Raw genomic sequence first — 16,420 nt, 5'->3', positions numbered from 1 at the left:
ACTATTAAACATCGAAACCTCCACGATTTACGAACCCTTTCCTCGACGGATACATTAAAAAAAAACAGTGCTATCGTCACAATTTGCAATGCTGCAACAGGTAGCACACAAGCTACAAGTAATTCCTTAAAGCAGTGTTTTTCAACTAGTGTGTCATGAGATACAGATTATGAGATTATGTAATTTCACCTAATTGGGTTAAAAATATTTTTTTTGCAAACCAGTAGTTATAATCCGCAAACGTGCCGTTGTTGAGTGTCGGTGCTGTCTAGACCTCGGCAGAGTAACCATGTATACTCTTCCAAATCAGTAGGTGGCAGCAGGTAGCTAATTGCTTTGTAGATGTCGGGAACATGGTTTGTTATGGTCACAATATGCAGATGACAGCAGGAGGCAGTGTGCAGGTAAAAAGGTATCTAATGCTTAAACCAAAAATAAACAAAATGTGAGTGCCGCTAAGAAAAGGCATTGAAGCTTAGGGATGGCGATGCAAAACGAAACTAAAACTGAACTGGCTGCAAAGTAAACAAAAACAGAATGCTGGACGACAGCAAAGACTTACAGCGCGTGGAGCAGACGGCGTCCACAAAGTACATCCGTACATGACATGACAATCAACAATGTCCACACAAAGAAGGATAAAAACAACTTAAATAGTCTTCATTGCTAAAACAAAGCAGATGCGGAGAATATCGATCAAAGGAAGACATGGAACTGCAACAGGAAAATACCAACAAAACAGGAAAAGCCACCAAAATAGGAGCGCAAGACAAGAACTAAAACACTACGCACGGGAAAACACCAAAAAACTCAAAATAAGTGATGTGACAGGCCGTGACAGTTAGGGATGGTGCCCGAACCCGGTTAACCCGGTTGTTCGATAAGAAAAGAACCGAGTCCTTGGACTCGAATCCCTTTTTGAGAACCGGTACCCGTTATCGAGACCACTATAGTAAAGAAAAAGAGTTGGTTCTTTATTCGAATCCCTGGGAACGAATCCCAAATGGGAAATGTTATGCCCATTTGATTGTAGACTCTTACTGACACCTTGTGGCGATATGAAAATACTACGCGTCATTAGTCTGGCCACTTCCGGGTTGGCGAGTCAGTTCAGTTCATGAGACAATTGAGAAGTAGACAAGTTGTGTTAGCTCTTACAAGCCTTGGAAAAGATAAGTCTGTAAGTAAACTGTTTAACTTGTTTATGTAACTCAATATTAAGGTGGAAAGTGGTTAAATTTAAAACTAAGATGTTTATTGAAAAACGATTTTTGTGCACAGTTTCAATGGATGATTTGAGGACTTAAAATGGCTGCCAGTCGTGTATTTCCACCATCGAAATAGTATCAACACTCAGAAGTATTTGTTTGATGATAGTACTGTATATTTGTGTGAAGCTAATGTGTATTAAATTTGAGTATGTTAATTGAATCACATAGCTTATACATTTGTCATTGTGTGTATTTCAGTTTAAAAAAAGAAAGAAAATAACAGTCCAGTGCAAGACAAAAGTAAAGATAGGAAAAGACAAAGCAAGATCAACAACAATAAAGAGCCTAAATGGATTAATCTGCTTTGGAACTTTATTAGACGTCTTGGATTGTTTGTTAGCTGTCTGCCTGTGTGTGTAGTTAGTATGTTCCAATAGCAGCAGAAGTGCACTTTTTGGAGAGCTGTATTATTTTCAGTTTTGTGCCCAATGTACTGATTTTATTTAACACTATATTATTATTTATACACCTATAGTGATCACACAGACAGGTTGTTTTTGTGTTAATGTATATATTTGTTTTTCTGAAAAATCCCACTTAATATACTTTGGCTAACAACAGTCAATATATATATTTTTTTTAGGGGGGTAACAGTCAATATTTATCTATTTATTTTATTTTTTCTTATAAAAGTGAACTTTTGTTAAACCAAATATTGTGGTTTTTTTTCATATACAACAACCTATTTGGATTCGATAAGAGAATCGATAAGGAATCAGTTTGATAAAAGGATTCGATAATAGGCTCGAACTCCATAATTTCTTATCAAACATCATCCCTAGTGACAGTACACCTACTTTGAGACAAGAGCTATATAGATGCATGCTTGGTTATGGTTTGAATTCATATCCAACAATTGCGACAACGACTTTTTATAGTCTACTGTATTTCATTTCTTTATGATTTCTGCTGGTGGTGCACCTGCGGGTTTTTTAAATGAAAAAAATATGCCTTGGCTCAAAAAAGGTTGAAAAACACAAAAACACTGCCTTGAAGGGCCAAAGGGTATTTTCCAAGTGACAGATGTTGCAGGTTTTTGCTCAAAAGGTTATTTAAAAAACTCAAGCTCATTTTCAAAAGTTGTACCATGAATTGATTTACGTGGACCCCGACTTAAACAAGTTGAAAAACTTATTCGGGTGTTACCATTTAGTGGTCAATTGTACGGAATATGTACTGTATTGTGCAATCTACTAATAAAAATCTCAATCAATCAATCAATGCATGTTCAAAATGTTTGTGGCTTTCATATTTGAGTTTGTTTTTTTTTTAAAAAAAGGTCACCGAAGGGAAGCTTACCTGCCCACAAAGTTCTCCAGGACGGAGCTCTTCCCGCAGCTTTGGCCGCCCACCACGGCGATCTGCGGCAGGAGGAGGGAGTAGCTCTGCCCGGCGCCGCTTAGGGCGTCTTGGAGGCGGTTGATCATAGAAATCATGCTGCTCAGTCAAGGTGTTGCTGGGAAGTCGGAATTTCCGAGCCGAAGAACAACCCCTGAACTCCACCTGAACTTCGACGAGGCCTGCTCGGTGTTTCAACAGCAAGCTGAAGCGAAAATTGCATTTTATATAAACCACTTCTACCTTGAATAGTGATTAAATTGATAACACTCCTGTCATATTTGTACACGCTCGACCTATGAGCTGAAAGCATTAAAGGCGACATAACACTGTTATCGTCAGTTGCGTTCAAGGTCCCTTCCAGTGGCACATTTTTTGGGAGTGTTGCGTTCACGTGCAACACTCCATCCCGCGGTTGCCCCTAGCAACGCCGGAGTACAAGTACTTTGAAAAACCGTTGAAATTCAACACTTTTCCGATAAATGGTCGAGTGAACTCTTACTTATGCCTGGGTCACGCAATGAAAAAGTTATCGTTCAAAATATACGCGTAACAAAAAAGCGGCATGGGCGTGTTGCTAGCTTGTTGAAAGCAAGTTCTTCGGGACGGCTAGCACGAAAGAATGTGCGGTTGCGGCTAATAATACAATTTGAAGAACATTTTCCGCTCGTTTAGCTCACTATTCACGGAGTTCAAGTTCCTCCTTACCTCCGTGGAGACATTTAGCGGTGCGTCCGCGGCGCTGAGTGGGCTCCACGGCAGAGAGAAGCAGGAGGGAAAAACTTTTTGACAGCTAGCTAACGGGCGCGATGTGAGTGCGCATGCGCGGAATTTAACACATTTGCGTTACTCATGCGAGCAATGTCAGGCAAGTTATGGTTAAAGTCATACATTTATCCCATCTAATCTACTTAAATGCATTTTACTGGCTATGTAGCATTAAAAAAAAGAAGAAGAAGAGAACCAGGAGGGAAGAGCCCAGCACGCTGTAAATAACTTCCTCATTCCTGGCCAGTGATGTGTGAGGGGACTGACTACAGTGCAGAGAAACACTTGGAAGCTAAACCAGGAATGAAAAAAATGCCAAATCTTTTGGCAACAGGGAGCGCCACGTTTTGGTGAACCATAAAATAAGACGCCGCTTTAATTAACATCGAACACGCAGCAAATTACAGGTCTACGCGTTTCTCCTCATTGAGCCAAATTTAATTCTGTCTCTGTTGAATTCCTTGCTTCTTCGTCTGTTTAATAGATGTCGTCAGTGTTTGAACCCGACAATTATCGGCGGACGAGACGACTCCCTATTACTTGCATTGTTGGCCGCCTCTTGTTTGCGTTTTTTTTACGATTTAGGACAGACGGAAAAGTGAAAGAAGTGTTGTTAATTCACATAAAACATGTGGGTGACAGGTAATATTTTATAAAGTGCAGTTCCCCTTTAAGTGCCCATGAAGGCCATGATGAGTGTATACCGTATTTTTCGGACTGTAAGTCGCAGTTTTTTTCATAGTTTGGCCGGGGGTGCGACTTATACTCAGGAGCGACTTATGTGTGAAATTATTAACACATTACCGTAAAATATCAATTAATATTATTTAGCTCAGGCATGGCCAAAGTGCGGCCCGAGGGCCAATTGTGGCCCCCAGCTAATTTGTTAAACGGCCCCCGGCACATTCTGCAAATACTACAATAAAAGTGTAAATCATGAAAAAGTGTAATAAAAGAGTAAACAGGTGAAATGTAACAAGAAAAAGTGGCAATGTTGACACTAATAACACAAAGGTGCCATGCGGACTGTTATTGACCTATTGAAGGCTCCAATTACTTCACTGGAGCAATTCCACTTTGAAATATTTTGGGGGGAAAATATTGCATAGTTTGTGCGAAACAAAGTTTTCTTTCACAAAAAGGGCAACAAACAAACAAACAAACAAAATTAAAAAGTTATAAAATCTTATAATCAACAGATCTACAGACTTAAGCGTTAATAGTAAAAAAAAAAATAGAAATTTGGCTTATTTTCAACACTTATTCTTTTTAGTTTTTTATTGTTATGAATTATTGACCTATTTAAGGTTCCAATTACTTCACATCAAATATTCCACTTTGAAATGTTTTGGGGGAAAATGTTGCATAGTTTGTGTGTTTGCCATATAAATAAGGGTTTTGACATAAAGGGCATAAACATAAAAACAAAATTAAAAAAAACGTTATAACGACAGACAGACCTGAAGTTGATCTCGAGATTCAAGCGTTGAATGAAAAAATAATAATTTATGACTTATTTCTAACATTTTTATGACTGAGACCCTTCCGGGTACCGGGGACCAAACTTGAGGAAAGCCATAAAGGTTAAAAAAACAAAACAACCTATGTATTGTATTGGTTTAAAAAAAAAGGAAAAATATAAAAATGGCCCCCAGATGCTTTGATTTTTCAGTCTGTGGCCCTGAGTGGGAAAAGTTCGGACACCCCTGATTTAGCTCATTCACGTAAGAGACTAGACCAGTGGTTCTTAACCTGGGTTCGATCGAACCCTAGGGGTTCGGTGAGTCGGCCTCAGGGGTTCGGCGGAGGTCAAAACACACCCAAATCGTCGTGTAAATAAAAACTTCTCCCTATCGGCGTATCACGGATACGGCAACAGCTGACTGATTTGCAGGTGTGTAATTTGTTGTGAGTTTATGCACTGTGTTGGTTTTGTTCTTTGAACAAGGTGATGTTCATGCACGCTTCATTTTATGCACCAGTAAAAAAAACATGGTAACACTTTAGTATGGGGAACATATTCACCATTAATTAGTTGCTTATTAACATGCAAATTAGTAACACGTTGGCTCTTAACTAGTCATTATTAAGTACTTATTAATGCCTTATTCGACATGGCCTTATTATAACCCTGACCCTGACCAAATAACTCTAAATTAAGTCTTTGTTACTTAGAATATGTTCCCCTAGTGTTCAAATAACTCTAAATTAAGTCTTTGTTACTTAGAATATGTTCCCCTAGTGTCCAAATAACTCTAAATTAAGTCTTTGTTACTTAGAATATGTTCCCCTAGTGTTCAAATAACTCTAAATTAAGTCTTTGTTACTTAGAATATGTTCTCCTAGTGTTCAAATAACTCTAAATTAAGTCTTTGTTAAATAGAATATGTTACCCATACTAAAGTGTTACCAAAAACATATAACTTTGTCTTGAATTTGAAATGTATTTTTTTTAATTTATCACTAAAGAAGGGTTCGGTAAATGCGCATACTGTATGAAACTGGTGGGTTCCGGTGCCACCAGGTTAAGAACCACTGGACTAGACGTATAAGATTTCATGGGATTTAGCGATTAGGAGTGACAGATTGTTTGGTAAACGCATAGCATGTTCTATATGTTATAGTTATTTGAATGACTCTTACCATAATATGTTACGTTAACATACCAGGCACGTTCTCAGTTGGTTATTTATGCCTCATATAAAATACACTTATTCAGCCTGTTGTTCACTATTCTTTATTTACTTTAAATTGCCTTTCAAATGTCTATTCTTGGTGTTGGGTTTTATCAAATAAATTTCCCCCAAAAATGCGACTTATATATGTTTTTTTCCTTCTTTATTATGCATTTTCGGCAGGTGCGACTTATACTCCGGAGCGACTAAAAGTCCGAAAAATACGGTACCGGTACATACATACAGTATATATATATATATATATATGTATACAGTATATACATATATATATATATATATATATATATTCCTCATGCACTAACTGACTAAAAGAGTGCGCCGCGTGTGCATGCTCACCCGACACTGCGGCACGAGCGCAATGATGTCATGTTATCGATGGGAAAATGCATTTTTAGACAATATGATTTGCCTGAGCGGACCCCGAAAGTAACAAGTGGTAAAAAAAAGATTAAAAGGGACAAATTTTTAAAAAAACTTGAGATTTCCAGCGGGCCGTAGTTTGGGGAACCCTGATCTAAACTTTACCGCTGCCTGGTATTTTTTTCTATACTTTTGTTGTCGTATTTCCAGAATGTGTTTGTTCTATTTTTGGCCAAAGTAAGACCAAGAAAACAATCTGAAGTTGTCTTTATTTTTTTTTGTTTCAATGCCATGATTTTAATAGTCCGGCCCGCGTGTGCACAGATTTCCCTCCATGCGGCCCCCGAGCTAAAATGAGTCGGACACCCCTGATGTACAATATTACAGTATATGTAACAGCTGCAGCAAAAAAAAGGGCATCATAAAATAGAGAGTAGATCCAGCAGAAAATAGACATTATAAACAAAGAAAGGTAGCTAACATAGAAGGTGTAGGACAAAAAAACTAAAAAAACTTGAGACTTCCCGCGGGCCGGATTTTGGTTTGGGGACCCCTGCTCTAATGTTTGTCTGCTCTTGAATGGGATTTTGCTGAAAATCTCAATTTCCCCTCTGGGATTAATAAAGTATTTCTGATTCTGATTTTTTCACACACACACACACTCACACACACACACACACACACACACACACACACACACACACACACACACACACACACACACACACACACACACACAAATCGAAATACAGACAGACAGATTTGTTTTTACTAACACACAAATCTAAATACGGACACAAAATAAAATATGCAAATACACAGAGATTGAAATACAGACAAACTAGTACACGGGTATCGGATTACAGACGCACTGATTGAGATAGGCTTCCTGCGCTCTTTTACTATGAAGGTGTTGTAACACTTGGCTTGCCACTGTCTTGCTGAAATAAGCAGGGGCGTCCATGATAACGTTGCTTGGATGGCAACATATAATATCATCGCTTACGTGCAGTGATTTCTCCGGATTCTCTGAACCTTTTGATGGTATTACAGACAGTAGATGGTGAAATCCCTAAATTCCTTGCAATAGCTGGTTGAGAAATGTTGTTCTTAAACTGTTGGACAGTTTGCGCACGCATTTGTTGACAAAGCGGTGACCCTCGCCCCATCCTTGTTTGTGAATGACTGAGCGTTTCATGGAAGCTGCTTTTATACCCAATCATGGCACCCACCTGTTCCCAATTAGACTGTTCACCTGTGGGATGTTCCAAATAAGTTTGATGAGCATTCCTCAACTTTCTCACTCTTTTTTGCCACCTTTTTTGAAACATGTTGCGGGTATCAAATTCCAAATGACCTAATATTTGAAAAAATAAATAAAATACCAGTTCGAACGTTAAGTATCTTGTCTTTGCAGTCTATTGCCCGCTAGATCACTAAGATCTTCTGAGACCAATCTGTTAGCGGTTCCCAGAGTAAACTCAAATCAAGGGAGAGCATCATTCAGTCACTATGCAACAAATAGCTGGAATAAACTTCCTGAAGATGTCAGACTCTCTCCAACTCTGACTACTTTTAAAAGTAGACTGAAGACTTTTATGTTCACCTTAGCTTTCAGCTAAATCTTTGAATCTTTTAACTTTTAACGTCCGCACTGTTTTTATTTTTATTGTCTGCATTTTAATTTTGCTTTTATTTTTCTTTCATTTCACTTTGTTGTCTGTGGAGCACTTTGAGTCTGCCTTGTGTATGAAAAGCGCTATACAAATAAAGTTGCCTTGCCTTTTCAATTGAATATAAGTTGAAAATTATTTGCAAATTATTGTATTCTGTTTTTATTTACCATTTACGCAACGTGCTAACTTCACTGGTTTTGGGTTTTGTACATGAACACTTCCGTACTTAGTGCCCGATGCTCTCACGCGACTCTCAAGTCTTTCAACAAGTCTGCAATGTCTATCTGGGGCCCCCTGCTCACGTCCGAGCGCAGCGCGCTCTGCAGGCGGCCGCTCGCTCGCTTCAGCGACGCTAACGGGACGCTTTCCCCGCGAGCGCAGACGAGCACCTCGTTCACCTCCCCGTCGATCGCCCTGAAGAGGATCGTCGGGAACACGCGGCTCACACGCTCCAGCACGTCTTTCCTCAAGGCGGAGTCTCGGCACACCAGGTTAAGTATGAAAACACCTGGGGGCCAGAGGGAGGTATGAAGTCGCTCGCATTTTTCATGGTTATTAAAAATGTAAAGCGTACCTTTAGGGGTTAGAAGGCGACTGACTTGGTGCAAGACGGCGCTTTCTACAAAGGCAGCAGGCGGACTGCTCATACCCACCGTGCTGTCTTTGTTGTCCACGTCGAACATGATGGCGTCAAAAAAGTGCTCGCCTGTGTTTAAAAAAAAAAAAGGAAAAGCTACAGCCTGGTCTAGCTCTGTATTGTTTACACTACCGTTCAAAAGATTGGGGTCACATTGAAATGTCCTTATTTTTGAAGGAAAAGCACTGTACTTTTCAATGAAGATAACTTTAAACTAGTCTTAACTTTAAAGAAATACACTCTATACATTGCTAATGTGGTAAATGACTCGTCGTCGTCGTCGGCGGTCACTCGAAACGAGTATGACTGTCCTCCGTAGGGTCGTATTCCCTATATGGAGGACGCCTGTGCGTGGAATCTTTTAATGTGGGGAGACTGGTGCACGGTCAGCCACCACACAGTCCTTGGCATTGAGCGGGCCAGGGTCCAGTGGCATGGAGACCAAGACGACTGGGGACCCGTCTTTGCTGCAGCCTTCATCCGCCTTCCCAGCCGTTGTGGTGCATTCCGCTGCCGCCATCTTCCGCCTGGTCCACCGTTGAGGCGGTTTTCACTATTCGCCCATAGCTGGGGTTATTTACCCATAGCTGGGACAGGGGTTGACTGGGCACCAGGGCATGTCCACACACCGGTGGGCCTGCATGCCCCGTCTCTGGGGCCCCCTGCTGCTCCGAGATCCCGTACAACTTAGCCTGGAACCGCGAGGTTCCAGTTACCGTGTGTGGCCACGAGGAGGCATGTACGAGTCTTGACAATGGAGAGGCTATGTACCGGCTGAGGAGGCTTATGCACTCGGCTCCTCTTTTCGCCCTCTGAGACAGAGGGCTAGCCGGCGGCACTAGCTGAAAGCAATGAGTATCAGGCAGAAGCAGCATGCAGCATAGCAAGCAAAAGCGGCATGCAGCATGCACTAACTACAGGTACTACTACTCCAAGGCTACTGCACTAGACGCATCCCATCGCCCTGTGCGATGTTTTCTGCACACACACACAATGACTATTCTAGCTGCAAATGTCTGGTTTTTGGTGCAATATCTACATAGGTGTATAGAGGCCCATTTCCAGCAACTATCACTCCAGTGTTCTAATGGGACAATGTGTTTGCTCATTGGCTCAGAAGGCTAATTGATGATTAGAAAACCCTTGTGCAATCATGTTCACACATCTGAAAACAGTTTAGCTCGTTACAGAAGCTACAAAACTGACCTTCCTTTGAGCAGATTGAGTTTCTGGAGCATCACATTTGTGGGGTCAATTAAACGCTCAAAATGGCCAGAAAAAGAGAACTTTCATCTGAAACTCGACAGTCTATTCTTGTTCTTAGAAATGAAGGCTATTCCACAAAATTGTTTGGGTGACCCCAAACTTTTGAACGGTAGTGTACATCCCGCCATTAACCTTCTTTTTCCAAGGCACAGATGCGTTCCAGGCCGTCCCCGAGCGTGACGGTCAGGTGATCGTCGGGTCGAAAGCAGAACCACTCCTTGGCCACTTCCAGCACCGCCGGATCCAGTTCCACCACCTCCACAGAAACAGCGGGTACAAAGTCCCGCAGGAACTGAGGCAGGCCTCCTCCTCCCAGTCCCACCAGGAGCACCGACACAGGGACATCTACGGAGTGGGGGAGGAAAGAAGGGTTACTATTAGTCGATCCGTATCGTCACATTTTTGTGAAAAAATATGTGATCGCCATAGCCGATTAATGCTTTTTAATGTCGATCATAAATGGCTTATACTGTATTTATTTATAGTCCCGCGGCTGATGAGCGGCTAGAAGCTGATTATGTGTAGAACCGCTTCTCTAAGCTATTATTAATCACATCCATCACAGCAAATAGACTGCATTTCTTAGCATTTGCAGTATCATTATTAAGTATCATTATCACTGGAGGATAGGCATAAACATTTTAAACACCGAGATAGGGTTGTACGGTATACCGGTACTGGTATAGTATCGTGGTACTAATGAGTCAAAAACGGTACTATACCGGTTCTGTCTATCTGTGTTGGCCCTGCGATGAGGTGGCGACTTGTCCAGGGTGTACCCCACCTTCCGCTTGAATGAAGTTGGGATAGGCTTGAAATTGCATGCCTTTTAAACTTTAATAGTATCCATTATTGCAACAAATATTACAGTATATTATCATACTCTCCAAACATTTTTTGTCTAAATAAAAATAAATACTTCAATATCTGCTTGACTTATGATTTTACAGCAAACTACCCATCGAATTAATAAAAATGACAATACATTTTACGGTGTTCTTTACAGCATATTATTGTAAATTGAAAAAAACTACCAGGTTTTTGCGTTAGAATTATGTTGATTGAACTGCCAGTTTTTGACTGTAAAATCTACGGTTGTTGTTTTTAACGGTGTATTACTGTAATTGGAAAGACGGTACATTTGTTTTTACGGTAGAAAAACTGGCAGCTAGGTTGCCAGAATAAAAAAATAACTTGTACTGTTTTTCCATTAACTATATAATGTTGTAAAAAACACTGTTTTTAATTTAATGGTAAAATTCTGGCAACTAAGCTGCCAGATTTTTCCGTAAAACCCCCCCAAAAAAACAGTGGTACTGTTTTACCATTCACACAGGGACTACAGAGATATTACAATGTTGTAAAAAAAAAATGTATTAAAAAAAGAATGCTATATTTTACAGTAACATTTTGTAAATGTAAAGATTTTACAGTAAAATCTTTGAAACAATTTATATAAGTAATAATGAAATCCAGAGGCAAGTTCATACATTATTCACTGTTACAAGCGACCCTCTAATGGCAGCCATAACTGCCATGTGTCCCTCAATGAAAACCAGTTTGACATCCCTGAGCTATCCATCCATCCATTTTCTACCGCTTGTCCCTTTTGGGGTCACGGGGGGTGCTGGAGCCTATCTCAGCTGCATTCGGGCGGAAGGCGGGGTTAACAATCCAAAATACAGAACACTGGATACCACTACTTCGCAACAGCCAGCAGAGGGCGCACTTAATTCAAACCCAGCTCAAAAGCAAAGTAAATCAATCAATCAATCAATGTTTATTTATATAGCCCTAAATCACAAGTGTCTCAAAGGGCTGTACAAGCCACAACGACATCCTCGGTACAGAGCCCACAGGACATTAGTCCTTGAACTACAAACAAGAGTGATTGATTATTTTGATTGATTTATTGATTGATGGCAGCACAATCAATAGAGTGATGTTCTCCGGTACAGCAAAAGAGAATTCATTCTAACAACTTCTGCAACTTTTCAATAGGCGAGGTCAAGTGTGAGTGTGAGTAGACGTGTACCTTTGTCGTTCTCCATGTCCAAGTCCAGCATGGCGAGGGCAGCGACCATGACTTTGTGGTGAGCGCAGCACAGGAAGCCGCTGTGCACTGACAGAGAGGACGACGGCGCCGCCGAGGATTGTTTGCTTTTCTTTTTGCTCTTCTTCTTGTGACTGGATGCTGGCGGAACAGAAACGTTTTTGTTTTTTTACATGCATGTTTTTTATTGTTTATTGGTAGTACATATCAATACCAAACTACACTATGCAATGTTATTGTCTAAGAATAACATTTGTTTAAATACATGAGGGATTATCTAACTCACGGGTGTCAAAAGTGCTCATTGCTCAAAAAATAATCATGAATTAAAATCAATGTTGTTATTAATTATTGACCTATTTAAGACTCCAATTACTTCACATCAAATATTGCACTTTGAATTATTTTTTGGGGGAAATATTGCCATGTATAAAAATGTTTTCTTTGACAAAAAGGGCATAAAAAAACATAGCATAAAAATTTTCAAAAAATGTATAGTCGACTGATAGATCTGAAGTTTATCTGGACACTTTAGTGTTGAAAGTAATAAATGTAAAAACAAAGTAAAAAAATGTATACCATATTTTATTTTAACATTTCTATTACTGAGGCTACTTTGGATCCCCAAGATTTTTTGTGGATTTTTTTTTAAACAGTCATTGCTTAAAAATGAACAATACATTGAAATGAACGGTGTTATAAATTATTGACCCACTTAAGACTCCCATTATTTCACATTGGATATTCCCCTTTGAAATATTTTACTGGGAAAATATTGCATATTTGGTGGTTTTGTCATAAAAAACTGGATTTTCTTTGACAAAAAGGGCATCCTCTTTTTTTTTTCTTTTTTTTTTTTACTTGATGTCAACAGATAGACCTGAAGTTGATTTAGAGATATAAGAAATAAAATAAAATAATATATTACATATTTTTTGCATTTTTATGACTAAGACCCTTTCAAGTTACCGGTACCAAACTTCAGGAAAGCCCTAAAGATATCAATCAATCAATCAATGTTTATTTATATAGCCCTAAATCACAAGTGTCTCAAAGGGCTGCACAAGCCACAACGACATCCTCTGTTCAGAGCCCACATAAAAAAAAAACTATATGTATTGGTTTTAAAAATTAAAAATATTAAAATGGCCTACGCCTACGGGCGGTATAGCTCGGTTGGTAGAGTGGCCGTGCCAGCAACTTGAGGGTTGCAGGTTCGATCCCCGCTTCCGCCATCCTAGTCACTGCCGTTGTGTCCTTGGGCAAGACACTTTACCCACCTGCTCCCAGTGCCACCCACACTGGATTAAATGTAACTTGGATATTGGGTTTCACTATGTAAAGCGCTTTGAGTCACTAGAGAAAAAGCGCTATAGAAATATAATTCACTTCACTTCTCTACGCATGCTTTAATTTTGTAGCTACTTACATCATGTGTTGCCATCATTATAACACTTATATAAGACTTTTAATTTTTTGAGGCTCCAGACAGATTAGTTTTTTGTATTTGTGGTCCAATATGGCTCTTTCAACGTTTTGGGTTGCCGACCCCTGCTTTAACTCAACGGTGAGATGGCAAAAATAAATAATTCCAAGAACTTTTTGAATCTTAAAATGACAAAAAAAACAGCAGTTTGGAAACGACGACGAACAGGCAAATGTAAAACTGACCGCTGTTCGAGGAGACGAGGCGACTCTCAGACTGTACCAGAACCACGTTGGACAGGAAGACCAGTCTGCGGTACAGCTCGCCGTCCTCCCCTCTGACGTTCTCCACGCAGTACTCGCCACTGTGCTCGCTCACGCCCCTGCTGACCACCTCTCGCCAGCCCAGGTCGCCGCCGACGGACAGAAAGGGGACCTGAAGTGGGGTTCCAGTCAGTACAGACTAAATCCCGGTGATCGGGCGCATCCTACCTGCTGATTGTCGGCCATTCCCGGCGGAGCCAGGTCCATCACCATCGGCGAGAGTTCTGATTGGACGGCCTGCATGTCGGCGTACTCCTGATTCCTGTGCATGGCCACAATGAGCAGGCGGCGAAAGTTAGCGCTGGCTGCCAGCTGCCGGCGTCCCTCGCTGGAGCTGTAGAGCCACGCTGTCTCACTCCCTTGAGGCACTGAAAGCACGCACGCATGGCCACTACATTAGGTACACCTGCACAACATCAAAACAATGCACTGGACAGTCATGACTGGATGATTTGTATGTGCAACTCTTCTGAGCCCCTGCACACAAAAACAGTAAAAACTGGTTAAAATCTGCACCTTTACCCCAGCAGGCACAAGACGTTGATACAACGTTGATTATACGTACATGTCCTTTAAAACTGACTTTGGAACAACGTTGCAAAATAGTCGCATATGTAAATTGAGACAACATAGGATCCGCGTTGTTGGTTAGGAAATGACCAAATTTCAATGGTCGAATCAACGTCACAACATGACATTGAATAAATGTTGTCAAAAAGCATGTTGTTTAAACGTTGTATTTGTGTTGTAGAATATTGGTTGGGAAATGACCAAATTTCAATGGTCAAATCAACGTCAGAACCCAACATTGATTAAACGTTGTGTCAACGTTGTATTTGTGTTTTAGAATATTGGTTGGGAAATGACCAAAGTTCAACGATCAAATCAACGTCACAACATGACATTGAATAAACGTTGTCAAAAAGCATGTTGTTTCAACGTTGCATTTGTGTTGTAGAATATTGGTTTGGAAATGACCAAATTTCCACGGTCAAATCGTCAGAACTCAACATTGATTAAACGTTGTCAAAAAGCATGTTGTTTCAACATTGCATTTGTTGGTTTGGAAATGACCAAATTTCAATGGTCAAATCTTCAGAACTCAACATTGATTAAACGTTGTCAAAAAACATCTGCCCGTTGCATTTGTGTTGTAGAATATTGGTTGGGAAATGACCAAATTTCAACAGTCAAATCAACTTCAGAACCCAACATTGATTAAACGTTGTCAAAAAGCATGTTGTTTCAACGTTGCATTTGGGTTGTAGAATATTGGTTGGGAAATGACCAAATTTCAATGGTCAAATCAACGTCACAACATGACATTGAATAAATGCAGTCAAAAAGCATGTTGTTTCAACGTTGTGTTAGTGTTGTAGAATATTGGTTGGAAATTGACTAAATTTCAACGGTCAAATCGTCAGAACTCAACATTGATTAAACGTTGTCAAAAAACATCTGCCCGTTGCATTTGTGTTGTAGAATATTGGTTGGGAAATGACCAAATTTCAACAGTCAAATCAACTTCAGAACCCAACATTGATTAAACGTTGTCAAAAAGCATGTTGTTTCAACGTTGCATTTGGGTTGTAGAATATTGGTTGGGAAATGACCAAATTTCAATGGTCAAATCAACATCACAACATGACATTGAATAAATGCAGTCAAAAAGCATGTTGTTTCAACGTTGTGTTAGTGTTGTAGAATATTGGTTGGAAATTGACTAAATTTCAACGGTCAAATCGTCAGAACTCAACATTGATTAAACGTTGTCAAAAAGCATGTTGTTTCAACGTTGCATTTGAGTTGTATAATATTGGTATGGAAATGACCACATTTCAATGGTCAAATCAACTTCACAACCCAACATTGATTAAACGTTGTCAAAAAGTATGTTGTTTCAACGTTGTGTTGTGTTGTAGATATTGGTTGGGAAATGACCACATTTCAACGGTCAGAACTCAACATTGATTAAACGTTGTCAAAAAGCATGTTGTTTCAACGTTGCATTTGGGTTGTAGAATATTGGTTGGGAAATGACCAAATTTCAATGGTCAAATCAACGTCACAACATGACATTGAATAAATGCAGTCAAAAAGCATGTTGTTTCAACGTTGTGTTTGTGTTGTAGAATATTGGTTGGAAATTGACTAAATTTCAACGGTCTAATCGTCAGAACTCAACATTGATTAAACGTTGTCAAAAAGCATATTGTTTCAACGTTGTATTTGTGTTGTAGAATATTGGTAGGGAAATGACCACATTTCAATGGTCAAATCGACGTCAGAACTCAATGATTAAACGTTGTCAAAAAGCATGTTGTTTCAACGTTGCATTTGCGTTGTAGAATATTGGTTGGGAAATGACCACATTTCAACGGTCAAATCAACTTCACAACCCAACATTGATTAAACATTGTCAAAAAGTATGTTGTTTCAACGTTGTGTTGTGTTGTAGATATTGGTTGGGAAATGACCAAATTTCAACGGTCAGAACTCAACATTGATTAAACGTTGTCAAAAAGCATGTTGTTTCAACGTTGCATTTGTGTTGTAGAATATTGGTAGGGAAATGACCACATTTCAAGGGTCAAATCGACGTCAGA

General features: G+C 39.8%; 2 protein-coding genes across 10 annotated transcripts in view; both read right to left on the bottom strand.

The window, feature by feature from the left end:
• Positions 1–8,611, bottom strand: part of dnm3a (dynamin 3a) — a 57,559-nt gene extending 48,948 nt beyond the window's left edge. For 2 of the 7 annotated variants that reach the window (XM_062038851.1, XM_062038856.1), the window contains exons 1-2: positions 3,318–3,599; positions 2,571–2,814 (exon numbers count right to left, since the gene is read on the bottom strand). In XM_062038851.1, the coding sequence (XP_061894835.1) occupies positions 2,571–2,814; positions 3,318–3,331 (258 nt within the window). In that variant the 5' untranslated portion in view covers positions 3,332–3,599. Of the gene's footprint in view, positions 1–2,570; positions 2,815–3,317; positions 3,600–8,498 lie in introns of those variants that run through there. The other 5 variants (XM_062038852.1, XM_062038854.1, XM_062038855.1 and 2 more) reach the window with 4 other exon arrangements.
• Positions 6,631–16,420, bottom strand: part of mettl13 (methyltransferase 13, eEF1A lysine and N-terminal methyltransferase) — a 47,483-nt gene continuing 37,693 nt past the window's right edge. For 2 of the 3 annotated variants that reach the window (XM_062038862.1, XM_062038861.1), the window contains 6 exons: positions 13,983–14,182; positions 13,737–13,926; positions 12,048–12,206; positions 10,145–10,357; positions 8,684–8,815; positions 6,631–8,617 (listed from right to left, as the gene is read on the bottom strand). In XM_062038862.1, coding sequence (XP_061894846.1) covers positions 8,352–8,617; positions 8,684–8,815; positions 10,145–10,357; positions 12,048–12,206; positions 13,737–13,926; positions 13,983–14,182 — 1,160 coding nt within the window. In that variant the 3' untranslated portion in view covers positions 6,631–8,351. The remainder of the gene's footprint in view (positions 8,618–8,683; positions 8,816–10,144; positions 10,358–12,047; positions 12,207–13,736; positions 13,927–13,982; positions 14,183–16,420) is intronic. The other variant, XM_062038860.1, reaches the window with a different exon arrangement.

Source organism: Entelurus aequoreus, linkage group LG27 (genome assembly GCF_033978785.1).
Source record: "Entelurus aequoreus isolate RoL-2023_Sb linkage group LG27, RoL_Eaeq_v1.1, whole genome shotgun sequence".
In the NCBI taxonomy this organism is placed as follows: domain Eukaryota; kingdom Metazoa; phylum Chordata; class Actinopteri; order Syngnathiformes; family Syngnathidae; genus Entelurus; species Entelurus aequoreus.
This window is presented reverse-complemented; position numbering and strand designations above follow the sequence as displayed.